General features: G+C 57.3%; 1 protein-coding gene and 1 long non-coding RNA gene across 2 annotated transcripts in view; one reads left to right on the plus strand and one right to left on the minus strand.

Moving 5' to 3' along the window:
• Positions 1-6,870: 6,870 nt before the first annotated feature.
• On the minus strand, positions 6,871-8,116 carry LOC123383069. Its single transcript, XR_006592356.1, has 2 exons — positions 7,929-8,116; positions 6,871-7,070 (listed from the first exon to the last, which is right to left on the minus strand). It is a non-coding gene; the product is annotated as an uncharacterized LOC123383069 (long non-coding RNA).
• Positions 8,117-8,174: 58 nt separating this feature from the next.
• The window catches only part of CCN4 (cellular communication network factor 4), a 35,714-nt gene continuing 24,066 nt past the window's right edge, over positions 8,175-19,822 (plus strand). The window contains exon 1 of the mRNA XM_019823167.3: positions 8,175-8,387. Within this exon, the coding sequence (XP_019678726.2) occupies positions 8,319-8,387 (69 nt within the window). The 5' untranslated portion in view covers positions 8,175-8,318. The remainder of the gene's footprint in view (positions 8,388-19,822) is intronic.

The following is a 19,822-nucleotide window of genomic DNA, read 5'->3' on the forward strand; positions in this document are numbered from 1 at the left end:
CGGCAGAAACATGGGTAAGGGCCCTGGCACTCTGGGGTCCCAGCCGACTTTGACCTCAATTTCTGCTTCAGTAAAATGAAGTCAGCACCTGCTTCATCCCGTGGTTCTGAGGTCATGAATGAAACCATGGGAGGATTGGGGCACCTGGGTGGCTCCGTCGGTTGAGCATCTGACTCTTAGTTTCGGCTCAGATCGTGACCTCATAGGTTCGTGGGTTCGAGACCCACCTCGGGCTCTGCTCTAGCAGCACGGAGCCTGCTTGGACTTATCTCTCTCTCCTTCTCTCTGCCCCTCCCCGACTCATGCTCTTCCTGTCTCTCTCCACATAAACAAATAAATAAACAACAAAACAAAACAAAAACCATGGGAAGATTAAAGCAACAGTGAGAGATGGCTCCATCACCTACTAGAACGGCCCAAATCCGGCACGTTGACAAAACCAAATGCAGACAAGGATACGGAGCGAGAGGAGCAGCCCTCATCCCCTGATGGTGGAGATCCAAAATGGTGTGGCCAGTTTGGAAGACAATTTGGTGATGTCTTAAAAAATTAAACACACCCTTGGGGCGCCTGGGTGGCTCAGTCGGTCGAGCATCCGACTTCGGCTCGGGTCACGATCTCACGGTTGGTGGGTTCGAGCCCCGCGTCGGGCTCTGTGCTGACATCTCAGAGCCTGGGGCCTGCTTCCGATTTTGTGTCCCTCTCTCTCTGCTCCTCTACCTCTCTCTCTCTCTCTCAAGAATAAATACACATTAAAAATACATAAATAAATAAGTAAACATACTCTTACCATACGATCCAACAGCTGCACCCCTTGGTATTTGCCCAAAGGGGTTGAAAACCTATGGCCACACAAAAGCCCGCACACAGATATTTATTGCAGCCTTATTCCTAGCTGCCAAACTTGGAAGCAACCATGACGGGCTTCAGCAGGTGGATGGATAAATAAACCGTAGTATATACAGGAAGTGGAATATTATTCAGCACTAAAAAGGGAACGAGCTATCAAGGCATAAGGAAACACGGAGGAAACTTCAGAACATATTACCAAGCACAAGAGGTCAATCTGAAAAGGCTAGATACGGCATAATTCCAATTCTAGAACACCCTGAAAAAGGCGAAACGATGGAGAGAGTAAAAAAAAAAAGAAGTCAGTGGTGGCCAAGGGTTGGTGTGAGGGGCGATGGATGAACGGAGCACAAAGGATTTTTAGGGCAGTGAGAATACTCTATGATATTTTAATGGATGCCATTGTGTGTCTGTCCACACCTACAGAGTGCGCAGCACCGAGAATGAATCCTCATGTACCCGTGGGCATTGGGTGACCACGATGAGTCAACGTAGGTTCATCCCTAGTTAAAAACAAAAAAAAATGTGCCATGTTGGTGGGTGACATTGATCATGAGGGTAGATATGCCTGTATGTGGCCACTGGGCATAAGGGAAATCTCTGCGCCTTTCAACTTTATTTTGAACCTCAAACTAAAAGAATTAAGTCTTAAAAAACAAAAAAACACAAAAAAACATGGGGAAGGGTTGGGCGAGCAGCCAGCACAGAGAATTAACCCACGCCACCAACTTTCACAGGAATCTGGAACACAGAGAGGTGCACGCTTTCTTTGATTTAAGAGCCACTAAAATCCCATGAGGTAGATGACGCGGTCTTCTTCTAAGAGGGCGAGGGAGGTTTATTCGCATAACTCACATCTACGGAGTCACCACTGCACGCGAAGCACGGGGTCAGCTCAGAGGGGGCGCAGGGATGGAGAGGCGTGGTCGGTTCTGGGACAGTGTCCCTGCTGCCTCCCATCCAGCCGGGAATCCCAGGTCCAGGGCAACAGGGGTGAAAGCTGGACACAGAGGCAGAGTCCCAGCTGGGTCCCCCACGGCAGAGGGAAGGGCCGGGCCCCACAGTTAGGCTCTGAGGCCGGACCACGTACCAGAACTGCATCGCAGAGGTACCACGCCCCCCTCCCGCCCCCACCGCCCTGCACGCGGGGACAACAGTGGCCGGAGAAGCCGCGAGGATGAATCTCACAGACAGGCGGAGCCAAAGAAGCCAAACGCGGAAAGAGCACGAACAGGTGTGCAGAACAGACGAAGTGAGTCCACGGTGACGGAGTCATCGTTGTGATTTTCAGAGGTGATTTTCATCACCACGGGGAACCTTCCTATCCTGATCCGGGTGAGGGTCCCAACCCCAGCCCTGCTGAGGAGGAGACCCAGGGGTGGCTCAGGGTGACCCAGGCGGGGACCCAGGTGGGGCTCTGTGATGATAAACAGCAAAAATCATATTAATCCCAGCCATTTATTCAGCATCCACCACATGCTAAACAGTGATTCGGTCTCCGGTCACGGCCCTAGGAGGTCGATGGGATCGGCACCCCCATTTTACAGACAGGAAAACTGAGGCTCAGAAGGGACATGGCTTTCCCAAGATCTGCCACCTGGTACGTAACAAAGACCGGCCTGACCCCAGCACCCTCGCCTTTCCCCTCTACCTTCCCGGGTGAGAAGTGAGGGGTCCTGGGAGTCCCCACCTGTTTCCAAGGCTGACACTAGACGTGGTCTCCTGCCCAGGTCAGTCACTGCTCCAGAACCAAGTAGTGACCAGGGGAGCCAATCAGGGGCTGCCCATGACTCCAGCCTCCCGGAGCAGACCTAGATGTTTCCACTGGGCATGAGGGACCGTTATCTCGACCCCTTGGAATCTAAGCAGACCTGGAGTCCAGGGTCATCCTTCAAGGGTTCTTCCATTCTTGCTCGGGCCCCAGGCAGAGAGCAGAGCCCCACCCGGGCCACCGAGCAAGCATGGAGGGCAGGGGGGGAGGCAAGGCGCCCCACCTCCCCCTCCTCTGCCATCCGAACCGGGTTGCCTCTGCTTCCCAGGTGGGGGTGTGCTGTGTGTGTCTGAGTAGCCCCCAGACACACGCTGCCTGCATTCATGGGACAAACAAATGACAAATAGTCTGGGAACAGATCTGGGGCTTCCTGGGCGCCTGGTCCTGAGAGCGTCTGGAATCTTCTGTGCATCTGGTTCTGGTCAAGGAGGCCTTACTGTTTGGCACGGGAATGCTCCCAAGTGGCCTCTGCTCTTGAACCCCCTCCTCCAGTCCCTCTTTGGAATTTATTTACAGCTCTGGGAGGTCTGCTGGAGAAAGTTTCTAGAAGCCGTGCTCAGGCTAAGAGACAACACGCAACCAGCTGGAGGCAGGGACCCCGGGAGAGGCGGAAGCAGAGGCCTCTGGGAAGGAGGCTTGAGCTAAACACGGCCCGGTCTGCCTTTCCTGTGCTCGGCCACAGAGCTCTTCAGCACCTCCTGTGTGTCAGGTCTGGATGCGGGACCTTGTCCAGACCCCGGGCTTCCCACACTGAGGCCACATGAGAGTATGTGTCACAGCTGAGGGTTCTACCCAGCGCTCACCATGCGCTAAGCTTGTCGGACGCACCCTGACGCAGCACTGACTCTGGCCCACGAACGGTTCAGGGTGTCTGTACCCCTCTCGTCCCTGCTTTAGAGGCAACGAAACCAGCCCACAGAGAGGTTACGTGACTTCTCCGAAGCCACACAGCAGATGAATGGGCAGGCGGCAGGAGGCAGGATCCGGCCCAGGCCTGCGCATCCGCCACACGGGGGTGGCATCGGCCGCGGCGACAAGTAATGGTGAGGCCCGAATCCCAGACAAACTCGGTGGCGAGTTGCAGGTCGCGGGAGGGCCCCTCAGGAGGGGGACGGGATGAGGTGGAGCCTGAAGCTCGCGCACTGGGGAAACCGAGGCACAGCACGCTGGAGACAGGGAACGGAGATTTCTGACATCCACGGAAGGGAGTGGGAACACGGGCGCTGGAAGGAGGCCGTCTGAGGACGCGTCCCCCCACTTCCCGAGTAAAAAGTCACAAGCGTGCGAGACGCAGAGCGCACCCGCCGGCCTCGAATCTGGGCTCTGCTACTTGTTTGCTGATCTTTTAGCGCTCTGTGCCTCGGTTTCTCCAAATGTAAAGAGGCGCGAGATCAGCACACCTACCCTCCCTGCTAGGCACTCAGAGCAGAGCTCAGCGAACGGTAAATGCTTCGTGCGCGACGATTGAGTTAAAACCTCACGACGTATTTTACGGAGACGCATACGCAGAGATAACACGAGTTCAAGGGTGCAGACCCTGGCTGGTGGGGTGGGGGGGAGAGGTGTGGAGCGCAGGGGTGAGTAGGAGAGAGGAGACAATGCTAAGTACGGATGGGGCCCCGCGTGGCCCTGGCAGTTTGCCGTGAACCTTCCACAGCACCCCTACAAATAAAGTACCAAGGAGGATGGAAAGAAATACCCCTGTGTGACGTCCCCAGGCCTCATGCCTGCGAAAAGGCAGGATGTCGCCTTCACCCCACCCCACACACTCCTGCTGTCACCTGGATCTGCCAGGACACTGCCCTGCCGGGCCCCCACCTTTCAATTACTCCCTGGCTGCCTCTCAGCAAAGAGTTTCTGAAGATCTAAGCACCGTACACTCTTCAGGATCTTTGGGGAGCACGGGGTGGCCAGACAGACACATGGGTCCTTTGTCTCCTCCTCCAAGTGTCCTCCCTTCCCCCCCTTCCTCCCTCCCTTCCTTCCCCCCCTTCCTTCCTTCCTTCCTTCTTCCTTCCCTTCTTCCCTCCCTCCCTCCCTCTTCCCTCCTCCCTCTCTCCCTCCTTCCTTCCTCCCTCTCTCCCTCCCTCCCTTTCCTCCCTCCATTCCTACTTCCTTCCTTCTTTCCTTCTTTCTTCCCTCCCTCCCTCCCTCCTCCTTCCTTCCTTCCTTTCTTCCTTCCTCCCTACCTCCTTTCCCTCCCTCCTTCTTCCTTTCTTCCTCCTTCCCTTTCCTCCCTCCCTCCTCCCTCCCTCCTCCTTCCTTCCTTCCTTCCTTCCTTCCTTCTTCCCTCCCTTTCCTCCCTCCCTCCCTCTCTCCCTCCCTCTCCCTTCCTTCCTTCTTTCCTTCCTTCCTCCTTCCCTCCCTCCTCCTTCCTTCCTTCCTTCCTTCCTTCCTTCCCTCCCTCCCTCCTCCCTCCCTCCCTCCCCCTTCCTTCCTTCCTTCCTTCCTTCCCTCCCTCCCTCCTCCCTCCCTCCCTCCCCCTTCCTTCCTTCCTTCCTTCCTTCCTTCTTCCCTCCCTTTCCTCCCTCCCTCCCTCCCTCCCCCTCCCTTCCTTCCTTCTTCCTTCCTTTCTTCCTTCCTTTCCTCCCTCCCTCCTCCCTCCCTCCCTCCCCCCTTCCTTCCTTCCTTCCTTCCTTCCTCAAACCCATACATCCCTCACCACCTCTCCATCTGCTCATGTGCTCATGTGACCTCTCACCCACAGTAGGCCTCAGGCACATGCTGTGCCAGAATCTGTGTGGCTGCTGGGGACACAGCACAGAGGAAGATGTGGGTCTGCTGTGGCCCTCAGACCTCACAGTCTGTGAGACCAACCAGGGCCTGTGTTGGCAGAGTGGTTGGGGAAGGAGACGTGGGTGTGGAAAACGGAGCCCAGCCCGGGACAGCCCGGGAGCCGGAATGTTTCAGACAGGGGTTTCATCTCCCCACGCATGCATCCGTCTGTCCATCTGCCTGTCCATCTACCATGCTCATTCATTTCTGTGTTGACTCATCTCCTCGTTCAACACGCAAGGCAACTTGGTCTACTTGAAAAAAGAACTTGTTTCGAAGCCACACGGGTCTGAGTTCCGATCCCAGTTTCGCCCTGCACCAGCTGAGTGGCCGCGGCCAGGCCTCAGTTTCCTCATCTGCAAAAGGGCACAATGACAGTGAGATGTCAGCTGCGAGGATGAACCGAGATGGGGATTCGGCGAGGTAGCAAGCGTCGCTGGGACGTGACGGATGCGTCACAAGCGGCAGCTGGTGTCCCCGTCACCACCAGCCAGTCATTTAGAGTTTGTCCGGCTCGTGTGTGGGAAGTGCCTGGCCCCCATTCGCCGAGGGTGAACCCAGGCACATACCCAGGCCGCCCCGTGAGATCGTTCGAGATGCTGAATCCCTGGAACCGTTTGGACGTAGGACGACCCGATCATACCGGCCTCGGCTGCCGCCCATTCTGACTCCTCCGACCACGGGTGGCCACACCTCACCGCCTCCTTCACAGCCCCTGATGACCCTGTGCGTTAGGCGCTAACTCAATCCTATTTCTTTAAACAAGGGAAACCGAGGTACAGAGATGTTGCCGGTTGCCCAAGGCCCCCCCGGGAAGTGGCGGAACCGTGGGGGTACCTCAGGGGTCTTGCTTCCTAACCCGCCACTCGGCCCGAGTCACCGTGTCACCGCCCTCCAGGTGTCACTGGGGCTGAAGAACGGCCACTTGCAGCGGGGCCGGCCGGGCCACTGGGGGCTTCACCAGCAGGCGCAAGGGACCCGCACAGTATCGTGCTTCGGGGTCGTCAGTTCCAACTGCTTGTCGTGGTCTCGGGGTTCCGCGTGGCTCCCATCAGAGAACACCGACAGGAGCTGGCAGGTCAAGCTTGCTCGCTTGGAAGTGCCCCGTCCGGACTCTGTCTTGTCACGGTTCAGAGTCTGTGGTCCCAGCCCCAGGCCTGACCCTGGCTTGGTGCGTGCCCTGAAATCACTTAGCATCTCTGAGTTTCCACTCCGTCTACCTCATGGCACGGGGCCGACGGTGTCCATCGGGGGTTCGCTGAACCTCGAGGTAGCTGTTCCAGGTTTGGTTCAGTAACACTACAAAATCCCAAAGACCCAACCTCTTCTCTTTTCTGCTCCTCCAGCTTCGGCACGTTGGCTCTTCATCCTCAAGCTTGTGCCTCACGTACTCGATATGACTGCTGCAGCTCCAGCCATCAACTTTGCGCACAAGTTAAGAACAAAATGAGTCGACCATTGTTTTTTTTTTTTCTCCCCCCAAGGGATGCCATCCCTTCTAGGAGCCCCCAGCAGATTTCTCTCTATGTCTCACTGGCCAGAATCGGGTGAGAGGCCCAGTCCGAGGCCGACAAATGGAGAGACCGTCGGAGTCACCGTTGGGGTCACGAACTCCCTCGCACAAACCTACACCACTGCCGAGCAGCCGTGCGCGCTCCCGTATTCCCTTCGTAGGCTGCAGGAAAAGAAAAAGAGAGGAAGTAACTGCTGAGGGAAAACACAGGGCAGGGAGTCCCCTTGGAGCCCAGAGATGGGACCTCTTTGGGGCGTGAGGGGAAGACCAAGGAAGCCAGCATGGTTGAGGGGAGTACAGGCAGAGTGGAAAGAGGAGTGTGCGGGGAGGGCTCGGACAGCCCGCCGGGACTGGGGATTCCACGTGAGTCGACGGGCAGGCTCGGGGAAGCTCCAGCCAGGAGGGATCTTGGTTGGGTTTTCCAACGTTCGCTCTGATGACCTTGGGGAATGGTAGAGGACCTTGGGGGGGGCCAGAAGGGAGGCTGTTGCTTACATCCACACAGGGCATGAGGGAGCTCCACGGGGGTAGACGGGGCCCCGGGGGAGACCCCTGCCGTGAGTGGCAATATCCAGCAGGGGGGAGGCTGGCCACCCAAACCCACCAGGGATATAACAAGGGCCCAGACGCGGGGAGACGGTGCCGGCACCAGAAGGCTTCTGGCTGATGAGAGGCAAATGGAACTCCCGTAAATTGGCGAAACCGTGGTTTTCGTTTGTCGTGGAGGGAGGGCGAGAGCCTGAGCCCCAGGGCTGAGTTCATTTGTAAATTCCTATCATTTCTAGACGGCTGCACTCAAAGCCATCCGCAGCCAAGGAGAGAAGAGTGAATGATGGCAAATGAAAACTAGAAGCAGGAACGGCCTGAAGAAACGGGAGGGAGTTCGTTTCCCCCGCTGGGAGCACGTTCAGAGGTCCCCCCAGCCCGCCCACCAGGGTAACTGTATCTCTGCCTCCTCCTGGCATCCCCCCCCCAACCCCGCCCCGCGATCCCCCCCCCTCCCCCACCTTCGTGAAATACCTTGGCAGGATGGCCCCGGCTCCTTCCGTGAGAATTTACTGCCCCAGTGTGAAATCATAGCCCTGTAACTTTCCCTTTAAGAGCTGTCAGAGCTGGAGAGGCTGGCCAAGCTTGGGCTGGAGGTGGGGACAGAGGGAAGAAAGGAAAAAAAGAGAGAGAGAGAGAGAGGCAGGAAAAGTTTCTTCAGAGGAAAATGCAGGGTTTGTCCTTAACTCTGACGTCAGATCTTGCTTTAATAACCCCCCCCCCCCCCCCCCCGCCCCAGGCCTGTGGGAAGAGACATATCTGGTACTCCTGATGGGCCAGGCCAGTCTCTCGGCCCAGCTCCCCCGAGAGGCGGCCGGATCCTCTGGGCTGCTCGGTAGATGCCTTTGCCCCTGACTCCCAGGCATGAGGTGGTTCCTGCCCTGGACGCTGGTGGCAGTGACAGCAGCAGCCGCGGGCAGCGCCCTGGCCACGGTGAGTCCTGCTTGGAGGGGCTCAGACAGGGGGCCCAGATCTCTTTTCCAGCCGGTTCTGCGGCATGGCGGGCCAGATGAAGAGGGGCTGGAAGTGTGGGGCCAAGGAGGTGCCCACATAGAGGCCAGGGGGAGAGCCGGGGCTGCACGGGGTCGGCTGATCCCCTCACGCTTGGGGTCGGGGAAGCGAGGAGGAGGCAGCGCCTGGGGGGGGCGGGACAAAGCAAACAGGCGATCTACACCCTTCTTTGCCACCTGAAACGCAGCAGGAAAGGGGCACTTGGTGGAGCGGGGCGTCGGGGGCCCGGACTCCCGTGCCAGCCCTGCCCAGGGCTGGCCGTGTGACCTTGGGCCGGTCACTCTTCCCCGAGCAGCGCGAAGCGAGGAAGTTGGCAGGCGATTCGTGAAGTCTCGGGTTTGGAACATGAGTCTCCAAGTGCTGGAGATACTACAAGGAGAGGAGTCGGAAAACACCGAGAGAATTTGGAGAGGGAAACACCAGCTTTCAACAAAAGCGCCTCTCTTGAGCAAACGTTGCTTTGGGCGATTTCTAACCCCAGCCGCTGGCGCCTTGGGCTGGCACAGCCACCGATAGCTTAGGAAGCGTGCACGGTGGGGCCCTGCGCATGAAGTCTGCTGCTGGGGGGGGGGGGAGGATCCTAAGGGTTCTCTCTCCTCCTCTCTCCACCCCAGGGCAACCCAAAGGGAAGGGAGGAGGGGTCTGCACCTTCAAAAAGCCAGGGGAGTAAGACACGTGGCAGAACACAGCCAGCCTGCTGGCTTTAAGGTGTACAGGCAGGTCCCGGCTGGGCAGGAGGTGGGCTTCTGGAAAGAGCTTCCGAATCCAAGATCCCACAGCCCGGGCCGGAGCTTGCTGCCAGCAGTAAAGCCAAGAGACAGAGGGAAGGTGGCAAGAAAGGCTTCGTTACCAGCTCACAGGGACACCTTCTTTGGGGACCAACGTCCCCATCTGTGGATGAGGGAGCTGAGGCTCGGGGGTAAAGCTAGTCGCCCACCAGTTCAAAGACGCTGTTCCGATTCACCCAGATCTGAGGCTGAGAGCTGGCGGCCGGCCACCGCCCGGTGCCTCTGGAGCTGGGTGACCGATGGTCCCCCAAGCGCCGTATGGTTGAGGAGGGCAGGGAGTGTATCTGTGTGATTTGTTGTGAAATCCTTTGAACCTTCATGGTGCCCCCCCCCCATAGTTGGTGCCAAGCCTTGCTACAAAACCCACATACTAACTTCATTTTCTTAAAGAAAAAGCGGTGCCTGGGTGGTGGCTCATTGGTTGAGCGTCCGACTTCGGCTCAGGTCACGATCTCACGGTTTGCGGGTTCGAGCCCCGCGTCGGGCTCTGGGCTGACAGCTCAGAGCCTGGGGCCTGCTTCCAATTCTGTGTCTCCCTCTCTCTCTCTCTGCCCCTCCCCCGCTCGTTCTCTCTCCCTCTCCCTCTCAAATAAAATAAAATAAAAAATAAACTTTAAACATTTTTTAAATAAATAGAACAAAGAAATGGAGGCTTAGAGCAAGTGAGGGACTTTCCCCGGGTCTCCCAACTAGTAAGTGGCCAGGGCTCAGATTTTCAGATCTTCCCTTGCAAATCCTGCTCTTTCTTCCAGAGCTTTCCTAGCTCAGGAGGGAAACCGAGCATTCCTTATAGGCTGGGGGAAACACAAGGGGCCAGATCAGCTTTCCTTCGGGGTTGCTGTGGCTGGGAGGACAAGGGCTGGATGGAGAAGAGGTGCGAGGTGCAGGGCAGCAGGTGTCTGGGTGAGGAGGAGGAAAGGGGCCGTGTGCAGGTCCACACACACTGGAGCCCGGTACCTCCCAGACCGGGTGGTGCTGGGGAAGAGAGAGCCCGTCCGTTTCCACGGGCTCAGCCAAGGGCACACGCAGCGCAGCGGCCAAGAGTCCAGACAGACCCGGGCAACGGGACGGGAGGAGGTGGGCACCTCTCCTGCACGCAGCCCCCGCCTGGGGACCTTCTCTGGGCACCCAACCGTACCCGGCCCACACTGGTGTCCAGATTCAGGAGCTCCCACGCAAGGCCCCGCGGGAGAGCTCTCCCGGCATCCTAACCCGGCGAGGGCTCTGAGACAGATGGCAGCCAGGTCTTTGCCTTCCAGCCAAACCCCATACACGACCATCCTCGTAAAACTGACAGATAATGGGACTGCAAGTCCGTCCAGGGGCCCGGTGGGACTGCAGTGGAAAAAATGACTATGGATGCTCATACGGAAGAAAGGGTTTGTGACAGTTGCCTGGAAAACTTCGAGGAAGCGGAGTTCTGGGAAGGATTATCCAAAGGTTCTGTGACTGAAGGAGGAAGATGTCCACCAGGAGGAGACGAACGGAGGAAGCCGGGGCAGGGAGCCTAGGAGCTCGGCCAAGTCTCCTGGGAACATGGTAGCCGACAAAGCCATATTACAGATGCAACTGGCTTTTCCATCTCTGTTCATTTCTTCCTTCTAGGTGGACAGAGATCAGCCCCTTGCGCTAAGAGAGAAGGGCCACAATTAGTGGGTACTGTCACGCCCCTGCCGGGTGCTCTTTGTGTGTACGTGTAAGACCCTCCTCGGTTCATCCGACAGACGTGCGCCCGCATTTACTGAGCACCTCCTACAAGTCTCATGGCAATACCATGAAGCTGGTGTGATCACCCCTGGTTGCGGAGGCAGAAACCGAAGGTCAGAGAGATTAGGCGATTTGCCCGAGGTCGCACAGCCGGTGACCAGCAGTGACCGATGTGGAGCCTCCGTCCGGCTCTTTGCGACACAGCCTGCTGCCTCCCTCGGCCGTGTCCTCGTGCAGAAACGAGGGGCTCGCGGTTTCTGCCCCTAGGGCGCTTACAGGGCGAGCGAGACAGATGACAGCCGCCCACGTGTGGGGACGAGAGGTGGCAGGGATGGTACGATCCGGGAGAGAGGGGTCGGGTGCAGGCTCTACCGCCACCGGGTAGAGCAGCTTCCTTGGCCACGCTGGGCCTCGCCGTCTGCTCTTGAAGACTGGGGCTAACGACCTGGGCCCTCCCTGCTGCTGGGGAGGGACCGCGGGACCGCTCCAGGGGGCGGGGGGGGGGGGGCTCTCCAAAGCCTGTGACTAGGTGGACAAATCCTGTGCCATAAATCCCTGGGCCCGCCTTAGGTCCATGGTACCCTGTGTACAGGCGAGGCCCGCATCCCCTCCCCCATATAAATGTACGTGGCGCGTGCACAGGTGTGTGTGTGTGTGCGCGTGCGTTAGACATCGTGGCTCGTTCGAGGGTGTAAATCGCCGAGGTGTGTGCGCGCGCGCGTGCCTAACGGGGGGGACGTGCTGCGCGTGAAACGCAAGTCCGTCCTTCGCTTCCAAGACCCGCCGCCGAGCAGGGTGGCCCGGGACGTGGCACATGCCCCGTTGCACAGTGTGAGAACAGAAACGACAGGCCTTCTTTACGCCTCCCGTCCGTAGCTTGGGTCCGAGCCAGCACTTCAAACCCCACCCCAAGCCCCTGCTCAGAGCCGCTGCCTGCGACTTAGACGCTCTGCTCCCGGCTGCGGCCCCTCCCGCTTGCCACTTGCCCGGGACGTCGGGGGGCCCGAGCGCGGCACGGACTGGCATTTTCCACCCGGCGAGGGCGCTCGGCGAAGCCTGGCCTTCCCGGACGGGCGTGGGAGCAGTGCTTCCTGGAGCCCCAGACCCCGACCGCGGCCCGGGCACTACCTCCGGGGGCCTGTGTGCCGACTCACCTCCCCCAGCTTTTAGCAGAGGCCCCTGCCCCACGCCAGCAAAGTCGCCACAGGCCGGGAGGCTGCCTTCAGCTCCGAACGGGGATTTTGCGCCTGGGATTCCGCCCGGAAACCTCGGCCATCTCTCTGGGCCGCAGGGAGGGGCTGCTGCGCGCGTTGTGGTTTCCAGATGCGAGCGAGGAAATCGAGACAGCAATGGCCCAGGCTGGGCTTAGCTCCTGAGAGGGGTGGGAGGCTTGCCGAGTACAGCCAGGAGAGCAAAGGGAGGAAGGAGGTTTGGAGCCGGGACCATATGATGCCACAGATGCCCAAGAGCGAGACTTCAGCACGTTGTACGGTCGTTCAGTCGACGCCACTGGGGCTCCCCACGCCTCGGCAGCGCTGATCATAATGAAGGCAGACACCGATCAGGTGCTTGCTGGGTCCTGCACGTAGTGTCCTAAGCACTCTGCACACAGCAGCTCACTCGCAGACCACGTCTGTGAAGCAGGCAGCAGCATCCCGGCACTGTCCAACGTGGCCACTGGCCACATGCGGCCACTGAGCACCTGAAACGTGGCTCGTCCCGGGCTGAGGGTGTAAAACACACAGCAGCTTTCAAAGATCCGCTGTGAGCACGGGACGTACAGTTCTCCCTGTAATTTTTCTACTGACCCCACGGTGAAATGAGAATATTTTTTCATATATGGGGTTAAAGAAATACGAAGCTAACGCTCACTGATTTCTTGTTAGTTTCCAGCGTGGCTCCTAGAAATTCCATAGAATTCTAGGAGAATTCCGTAGAATTCCGTAGACGGCACACATCGTGTTTCACAAGACGGTGTCGGCCGGGCAAGACACAAGGGCACGTAGATGGATTTTCATAGGTGGAAAGGGAAAGATGTCGAGGGCTCTACCCTCCCCACCACCCCCCCCCCCCAGCTTTCCCACTGAGCCCGTCTCTTCATCTGTGAAAAGACAGCGTATTCGTACTTGCTTCCACGGGTTATCGAGATGATTAAGGAGTGAAATACAGATGAAGTACAGAAAGCCGCAGCACCCCCAAGGGGAAGTGGGGAGCCGATTCCTTTTCCCAGCTTGAGCTGCGGTGCTGGCTGCAGAGAAGTGCCAGGTCTGAGCAAATGAGCAGGGCTTGATAAAGACCGTAGGCCGGGTCCCCGGGGGGCAAGAGGAGGGGCAGGCTTCCTGGTGGGTTGTGCTGGGCTCAGCGCTGAGCTGATCTCCTTGAAGCTCCCAAGGTTTTCACATCCTGGCGAGCTTCCCAGGACATTTCAAGGGAGTCAATGAACACATTTGGATTATCACGGAGGAGGGGCGCCTGGGTGGCGCAGTCGGTTGAGCGTCCGACTTCAGCCAGGTCACGATCTCGCGGTCCGTGAGTTCGAGCCCCGCGTCAGGCTCTGGGCTGATGGCTCAGAGCCTGGAGCCTGTTTCCGATTCTGTGTCTCCCTCTCTCGCTGCCCCTCCCCCGTTCATGCTCTGTCTCTCTCTGTCCCAAAAATAAATAAACGTTGGATTATCACGGAGGAGGGAGAAATACTAATGACGATGGTGATGATGGTCGAGACGCCAGTGAATGACGATGCTTGTAGCCGAGACTTAGGCCTTACGACCCCGAGTCCCTTGCTACCGACCCCGGTTTTCATAGCCTGTCCACTTACTGTTACATGGATGCTGACAGCTTTGCTGGGCACCCAGCCCCTTCCCATTTCCAGAGATGCGGTGAGAAGCTGTGACCTTTGTCCCCACGGTCAAGTAGGGCTCGCGTGTTGGAGACAAACTTTTACCCCAGCAGACGGGACTGCAGCGAGGAATCTGAGGGGAAGCTCAGAAGGCTTCAGGAGAAAAACACCAGTTCCAGGGCTCTGAGCCTGCATTCCTGGGAAGAGGCCCCCAGGTATCGTGCACATTAACTGGCACCTTGGAGATTCTTACGCACACCTGATTTCAAAAATCCTACCTGTCCCTCCTCCAGCCTTGACATCCTGTTAATCTGCCCTCCTGCTCCTCCTCTCTGAGAGAGGCAGGGGGTGGGGGGAGGGAGACAGAAGCAGAGGAGGAGGAACCAGGCCTCTCAAAACGTGAATAATGAATATCCCAGGGGATGGGACACAATCTGAGCCCACCCACCCCCAAGGACCCCAGCCTGGAGGCAAGTCCAGGCTTGGGACATCAAGGGTGGATCTGCTGAGCCTTGGTGGGGGTAGGAGGGGGCGGTTAAGGAATTGAGAGCCCAGGTCCTAAGAAGAGGAAGAGAGGGGTCCAGCCCAGCCCCCCTGGGAATCTTGAGTTGTGTCTCGTAGGTGAGAGAAAGGGCGTGTGCCATGCGGCTGCCCAGGGCAGGAATGCGCAAGGGGGTGAAGGCTAGAAGAATATTCTAAGAGGGCTGGGGCCACCATCCGCCCTTACGTCCCCTCCCAGTGCCTCCATCCGTCACTCCTCCCAGCTGTCAGTGGGGGCAAGGCCCTCCCTACGGTACCTCCAGGGCTTTCCTGCGGCCTAGAGGTCTAAGTCCCCACACGCAGCTTGGAGGGAGGAGAATGCAATCAGAATGATCTGGAGTAAACAGTGCAGCTTGCGTGTGGAAAGGGGACCACCTTGAGCACCTTACTCAACCTTTTTGAGCCTCAGTTTCCTGTGACACAGGGACTTACGCTCTCTGAATGTCACTGTGCCAGGGAATGAGTTGGGCGCAGAGCCTGGAGCAGCTGGGTGCTGCCTGAATACTACCTTGCTTGCGCCTCTGAGTCTCGCCAAGCCTGCTTTCCAGCCTCGTCCCCTGGGACTGCCTTCACTCACCTCCTCCCCTGCTTCAAGGGCCACGTTCCCAAATACTCGTGTGACCTCACTCCTGCGCACATGTCCCTGCTGTTCCTTCTGCCTAAAATGCCTTTCCCCCTCTTCCGTGTTCTTGCCCAGGTGGAAGGAAAACACGTCATTCAACAGGAGCTCTCTGCGGGCCTGGCCCCACGTACGAGCCACCCTTCCTCACGCTCCTTCCTCCCGCAAGGACAGACCCCCGGGCCTTGGCATGTGCCGTGCCCTACCCCCCGGCCTCGCTCAGGCTTTCTCCCTTCTAGACCTGCAACTTTCCCCGCTCAGCTGGGCTGTCACCGTGGGTACACATTATAGGGGCCTAATGCATGCCTGTTGGTTGAATGAATGAGTGAAGAAAACCAGGGGGCGGGGCAGGCTGTGTATAGAGGGGACAGGGAGGCAGGGAAGGCACGAAACTGAACTTGCTGGTGGAGGCTTTGTGCTAGGGAAGCAAGGAAGGGACCTGACAAGAGGGCCTGGGCCTGACCACTAAGGGGGCTGAAGGGTGGACTTACTTCCTGAGTACAGAACTGCCCCTTCCCAGCTGGGCCTCAGGCTTTCATCTGTAAAATGGACTTGAAAAGCCCGGCCCACAGAGCCCTCGTGGCTGGAGAGAGAAGGCAGGGTGGGTACCGAGCACGTGCAGAGGGCGAGGTTGGGGGGCCACCAATGGGGCAGCGAACATCAGGTGCTCTGGCACTGGCAGGGGGGGCAAGGGCCCGTGGAGAGTCCCCGAACAGCCATGGGGGTGCCGCATGGATGGGCCTCAGCCGCCTATCCATCCTTCTTGCTGCTGCCCTGTAATCCTGCAGCCTCCCTGTGCGTGTGCACACGCATGCACACAGACATAGGCATACACACACATGGAGACCGGCATACACGAGCGCACACACAGGCATACGCGCACACAAAGGCACGGGCACACCTAAGTGCACACAGACACAGATATATGTGCACACACATGCACAGAGGCATATACACACACATAGAGACACGGGAATACACACATGCACACACACACAGACATATGCACACACACGCACACCTGCCGACTTCCTGAAGAGCTGCTTCTGGCCCCTGTACTCCAAGGAGTTGTGTCCTGACCCTTGCAAATTTCTGCTCTTAAACAACCGGAAGCATCACCCCGTGTTGGACCCTCACCGTGAGCCGGGGCCCCCCACGCCTCGTTTAGTCCACAGGAGAGCTCTCCGTGGTAGGAGCTGTTATCGCCCCCGCTTTACAGAGGAGGAAACTGAGGCAGAGTTTTACCTATTCCCCATGCCATCCGAGCTTCAAAACCCCCACCTTATTCCCTGTGCGGGGCCGGCGGGACCTGCTCCCAGGGGTGACCTTGTGTGCCAGCCCCTCGCCCGTGTCTGTCCTCCCAGCCTGAGTGGGGACCCAGTGCAGGAGGACGGAAGGGAGCTGAGGTCAGGCTCCGGATGCTGGAGGGAGGAACCACCTTATCAGAGGCCCAGCTCAGCCAGCCAAGTGCATTGGAAGGCTCTAGAGGGTTGCCTCATCCCAACGTGCCCTGTGTGTGTTTTGGGCGGGGGGGAGGCAGGTGCTCATCCAAGGCCACAAGTCTCAGCCCGGGGCTGGAACTCAGGGCGTCTCACCTCCAGATACGTGCCTAGGAGCTGAAGACGCCTCTCCCACCCCATCAGGCAGAAACTCCCTCTTCCCTGGAACAGGTCTGACCTCAACAGATGGCAGTTTCTTCCACCCTTGTCTGTGTTGGCTATGGCTCCAGGGCCGGCCCCCTCCCTGCTCACCCCATGGCCACCGTCACTTCCAGGCCTGGGGCATGGAAGGCTCTCAGTTCCTTTGGGGGAATCACATGAACTGGAAATTGGACAAGAGAAGGGTCCCTTAGAGGTCTGTGGAGGATTGTGAGACCCAGAGTCAGAAGAAGTGAGTGCATAATTTTCTTGCCGTGCCTCTTAACCTCTGTGGGCCTCAGTTTCCCCGTCTGTCAAATTGAGACCGTGAGGGCTGATCTCACAGGGTTGTTTGGATCATCACCTGACACCGTGGGGTGGCTGACTCAGGAAAGACCCCTCCTTCCCCCGGGGGATGCACATGTCCCAGGCATGGCCCTTAAGGTCCTCTGACTGTGGCCCCAGCCTACCATCTCCATAGCTCTGAACCCTAAACCCCAGTATTGACCCCTGGTCATTCCTGTGCCACATCGCTGCCACCCACATGGCCTTATTCCTGCTGTTCCTCAGCTTTGACGTTCTCTCTGCCCTCCTGGTCAATCCTTAAGGACACAATGCAAAGAACGCCTCCTCCAAGAAGCACTCACTCCTTGCTCCCATGCCCCTGCCCCTGGCCTTCTTATCATGTTCTCCTAGCCCTCATTTAGAGTCTGCTGAGGCCCTGTGCAGCTTGGCCCTTGGGCTCAAATCCCAACTCTGCCATTTGCTAGAGGCCTTGGGCAAATTATCCGACCTTTCTGTGGTTCAGTTCACTCCTCTGTAAATTGGGGAAGATGATTGCAAAAGCAGCCCGCCTCTTAGGGTTATCGCAAGGATGAAATGATTTGTGTAAGGTGTAAATGAATAAAAGAGGCATAAAAGGCGAAACGCAGAATCCCATGTAGACCTTGCGTTGATCTTGATTCAGAGAAACCATCTGATTAAAGAAAAAAAAAAAAAACCTTGGAGATAATCAGTGCAATTTGAATAAGGACTAAGGACTCGTGGTTGAAGTTGGTAACAGCTGAGAGAGCCCGTATGGCTCTCCCGACTTTGGTAAATGCGTACACGTGTCTCCAGCAAAGAATGAATGGGTTCTGTAAAAGTTTTTTATGTTTACTTATTTTTGAGAGAGAGAGAGAGAGAGAGAGAGAGAGAGAGAGAGAGACAGGGCATGAGCAGGGGAGGGGCAGAGTGCGAGGGAGACGCAGAAACCGAAACAGGCTCCAGGCTCTGAGCCATCAGCACAGAGCCCGATGCGGGGCTCGAACCCACAAACCGCGAGATCGTGACCTGAGCCGAAGTCGGACGCTCAACCGACTGAGCCACCCAGGCGCCCCAAGAACGAACAGGTTTTGAAGTTGTTAACACGAATAGTGCTGATACGAACGCCTGCCCCCGACATGTGTGCCACCAAGGGTTAGCGGTCATTAACAGTACTGTCACTCTGTCCCGGAAGACAGCAAACGCTTCCTATAAAAGATCAGATGGTAAATATTCTAGGCTTTGTGGGCTATAAGGTCTCCGTGGAGTATCCCTCTTTCTTTTTGTTGTTGTGTTTTACAACTTTTTTAAAAAAAATGTGAAATCCACTCATTCCCCCTTACAAATCACAACGGGCCAGATGTGGTCAATGGGTTGAAGGTTCCAACCTTTGTTCTGTAATGCAGTTACCCTTTCTATATTCCTGTCTCCTCAGAAGGCTGGGGGTCCCCTGAGGCTTTGTACTTGGAATTTAGGAGATGTTTCATATGTGTTTGATGAATGAATGAATGAATGAATGAACAAACGAACACACAAGGTCTTGTTATTTGGAAAGAAGTCTGGCTTCCTGACCCTTCAACCCTGTCATATAAAGTTGAGATCCGCCCCCCAGAAACTCACAAGACTGCATGCTTATACATTTTTTTAAACGTTTATTTATTATTGAAAGAGAGAGAGACAGAGTGTGAGCAGGGAAGGGACAGAGAGTGAGGGAGGCACAGAATCTGAAGCAGGCTGCAGGCTCTGAGCCGTCAGCACAGAGCCAGATGCGGGACTCGAAATCACAAACCGTGAGATCGTGACCTGAGCCGAAGCCGGACGCTCAACCGACTGAGCCACCCAGGCGCCCCAAGACTGCATGCTTATAAAGCCGATTAGCAGAAAATCTCAAAAGATCTTCCACATCCCATGACACGCAGCCTGGCCAATGCCGAGTCAGCCGCGGGGCCTTCTATTCCCTGGAAATCCTGCCATCGGAGCCAGAGACGGGCTTGGAGGGCTCTGGACAGTGCTGGGTCCTCCCACACTCAGGCCAGGTGACGTTAGGGGCAGGGAAACTAAGATCTTTCGAAGACAGGACTCCCCTGCAGGGCAGCCCCCCCGCCCTGGGAACAGGGGTACAGATCCCTAGGGGTTCTCTCCTACAAGGAGCTCAGGAAATAGGTGTCCCCCACTTACACTGTGACTGCCCCATCAGGGGTACCAAATGTGAGAACAATGGGGTGGGGACAGCAGGTGGGCCCAGGCCACAGGGGGCCACATTCTTCTACTCCCCCACCTCAGGGCCCTCTTTTCAGTGAAGGGGTGAACAGAAACTGCTTCCCGGCAGCGCAGCCCCTTCCTGAAGCCCCCCCAGAACACGGTTGGGGTCCGCTCACGCCATTTCTGTCTCAAGCCTGCCCCCTTGTGGAGCCTCTGGGTGCAGCCTCCCAAATGCGGCTGAGCCAGGCTGTAGGACCATCCCTTCCAGTGGTCTGAGCACTTGCCCAGGGCAAGCCAGGCACGGTGCCGGGGACTGAAGAGGCGGGAAGAGACAGCTCATCCCAGAAAACCCCCATGACAGGGGTCGTTGGCAGCTTGGGCTCAACCCCATCACATTCCTCACCACCCCGAGCGGTAGTCTTGAGGCTGTGCCCTCTCCTCTTACCCTGGTGTCCCTGTCACCGATGAACCACACTCACATTCAGAAAGGGGTTGGGTCCACTTTATCATCAAGCAGAAATCTCAGTTCCCTAGGCGCCCCTCCCCGCCACGGCCAGCCTCCCACTTCCTGCCCCCTTGCCTGTTGCCCGGCGTTCTTGGAAAACCGACGTGCGAGTCAAATCGAACACTGACTTGTGCCTGAGGGCTGGAAAACACCCTGAAACCCATAGTTCCTGCTCATCTTTGAAAAAAAATTCTAACATTTATTTATTTTTGAGAGACAG

The sequence above is a fragment of the Felis catus genome, chromosome F2 (genome assembly GCF_018350175.1).
Source record: "Felis catus isolate Fca126 chromosome F2, F.catus_Fca126_mat1.0, whole genome shotgun sequence".
Lineage (NCBI taxonomy): Eukaryota > Metazoa > Chordata > Mammalia > Carnivora > Felidae > Felis > Felis catus.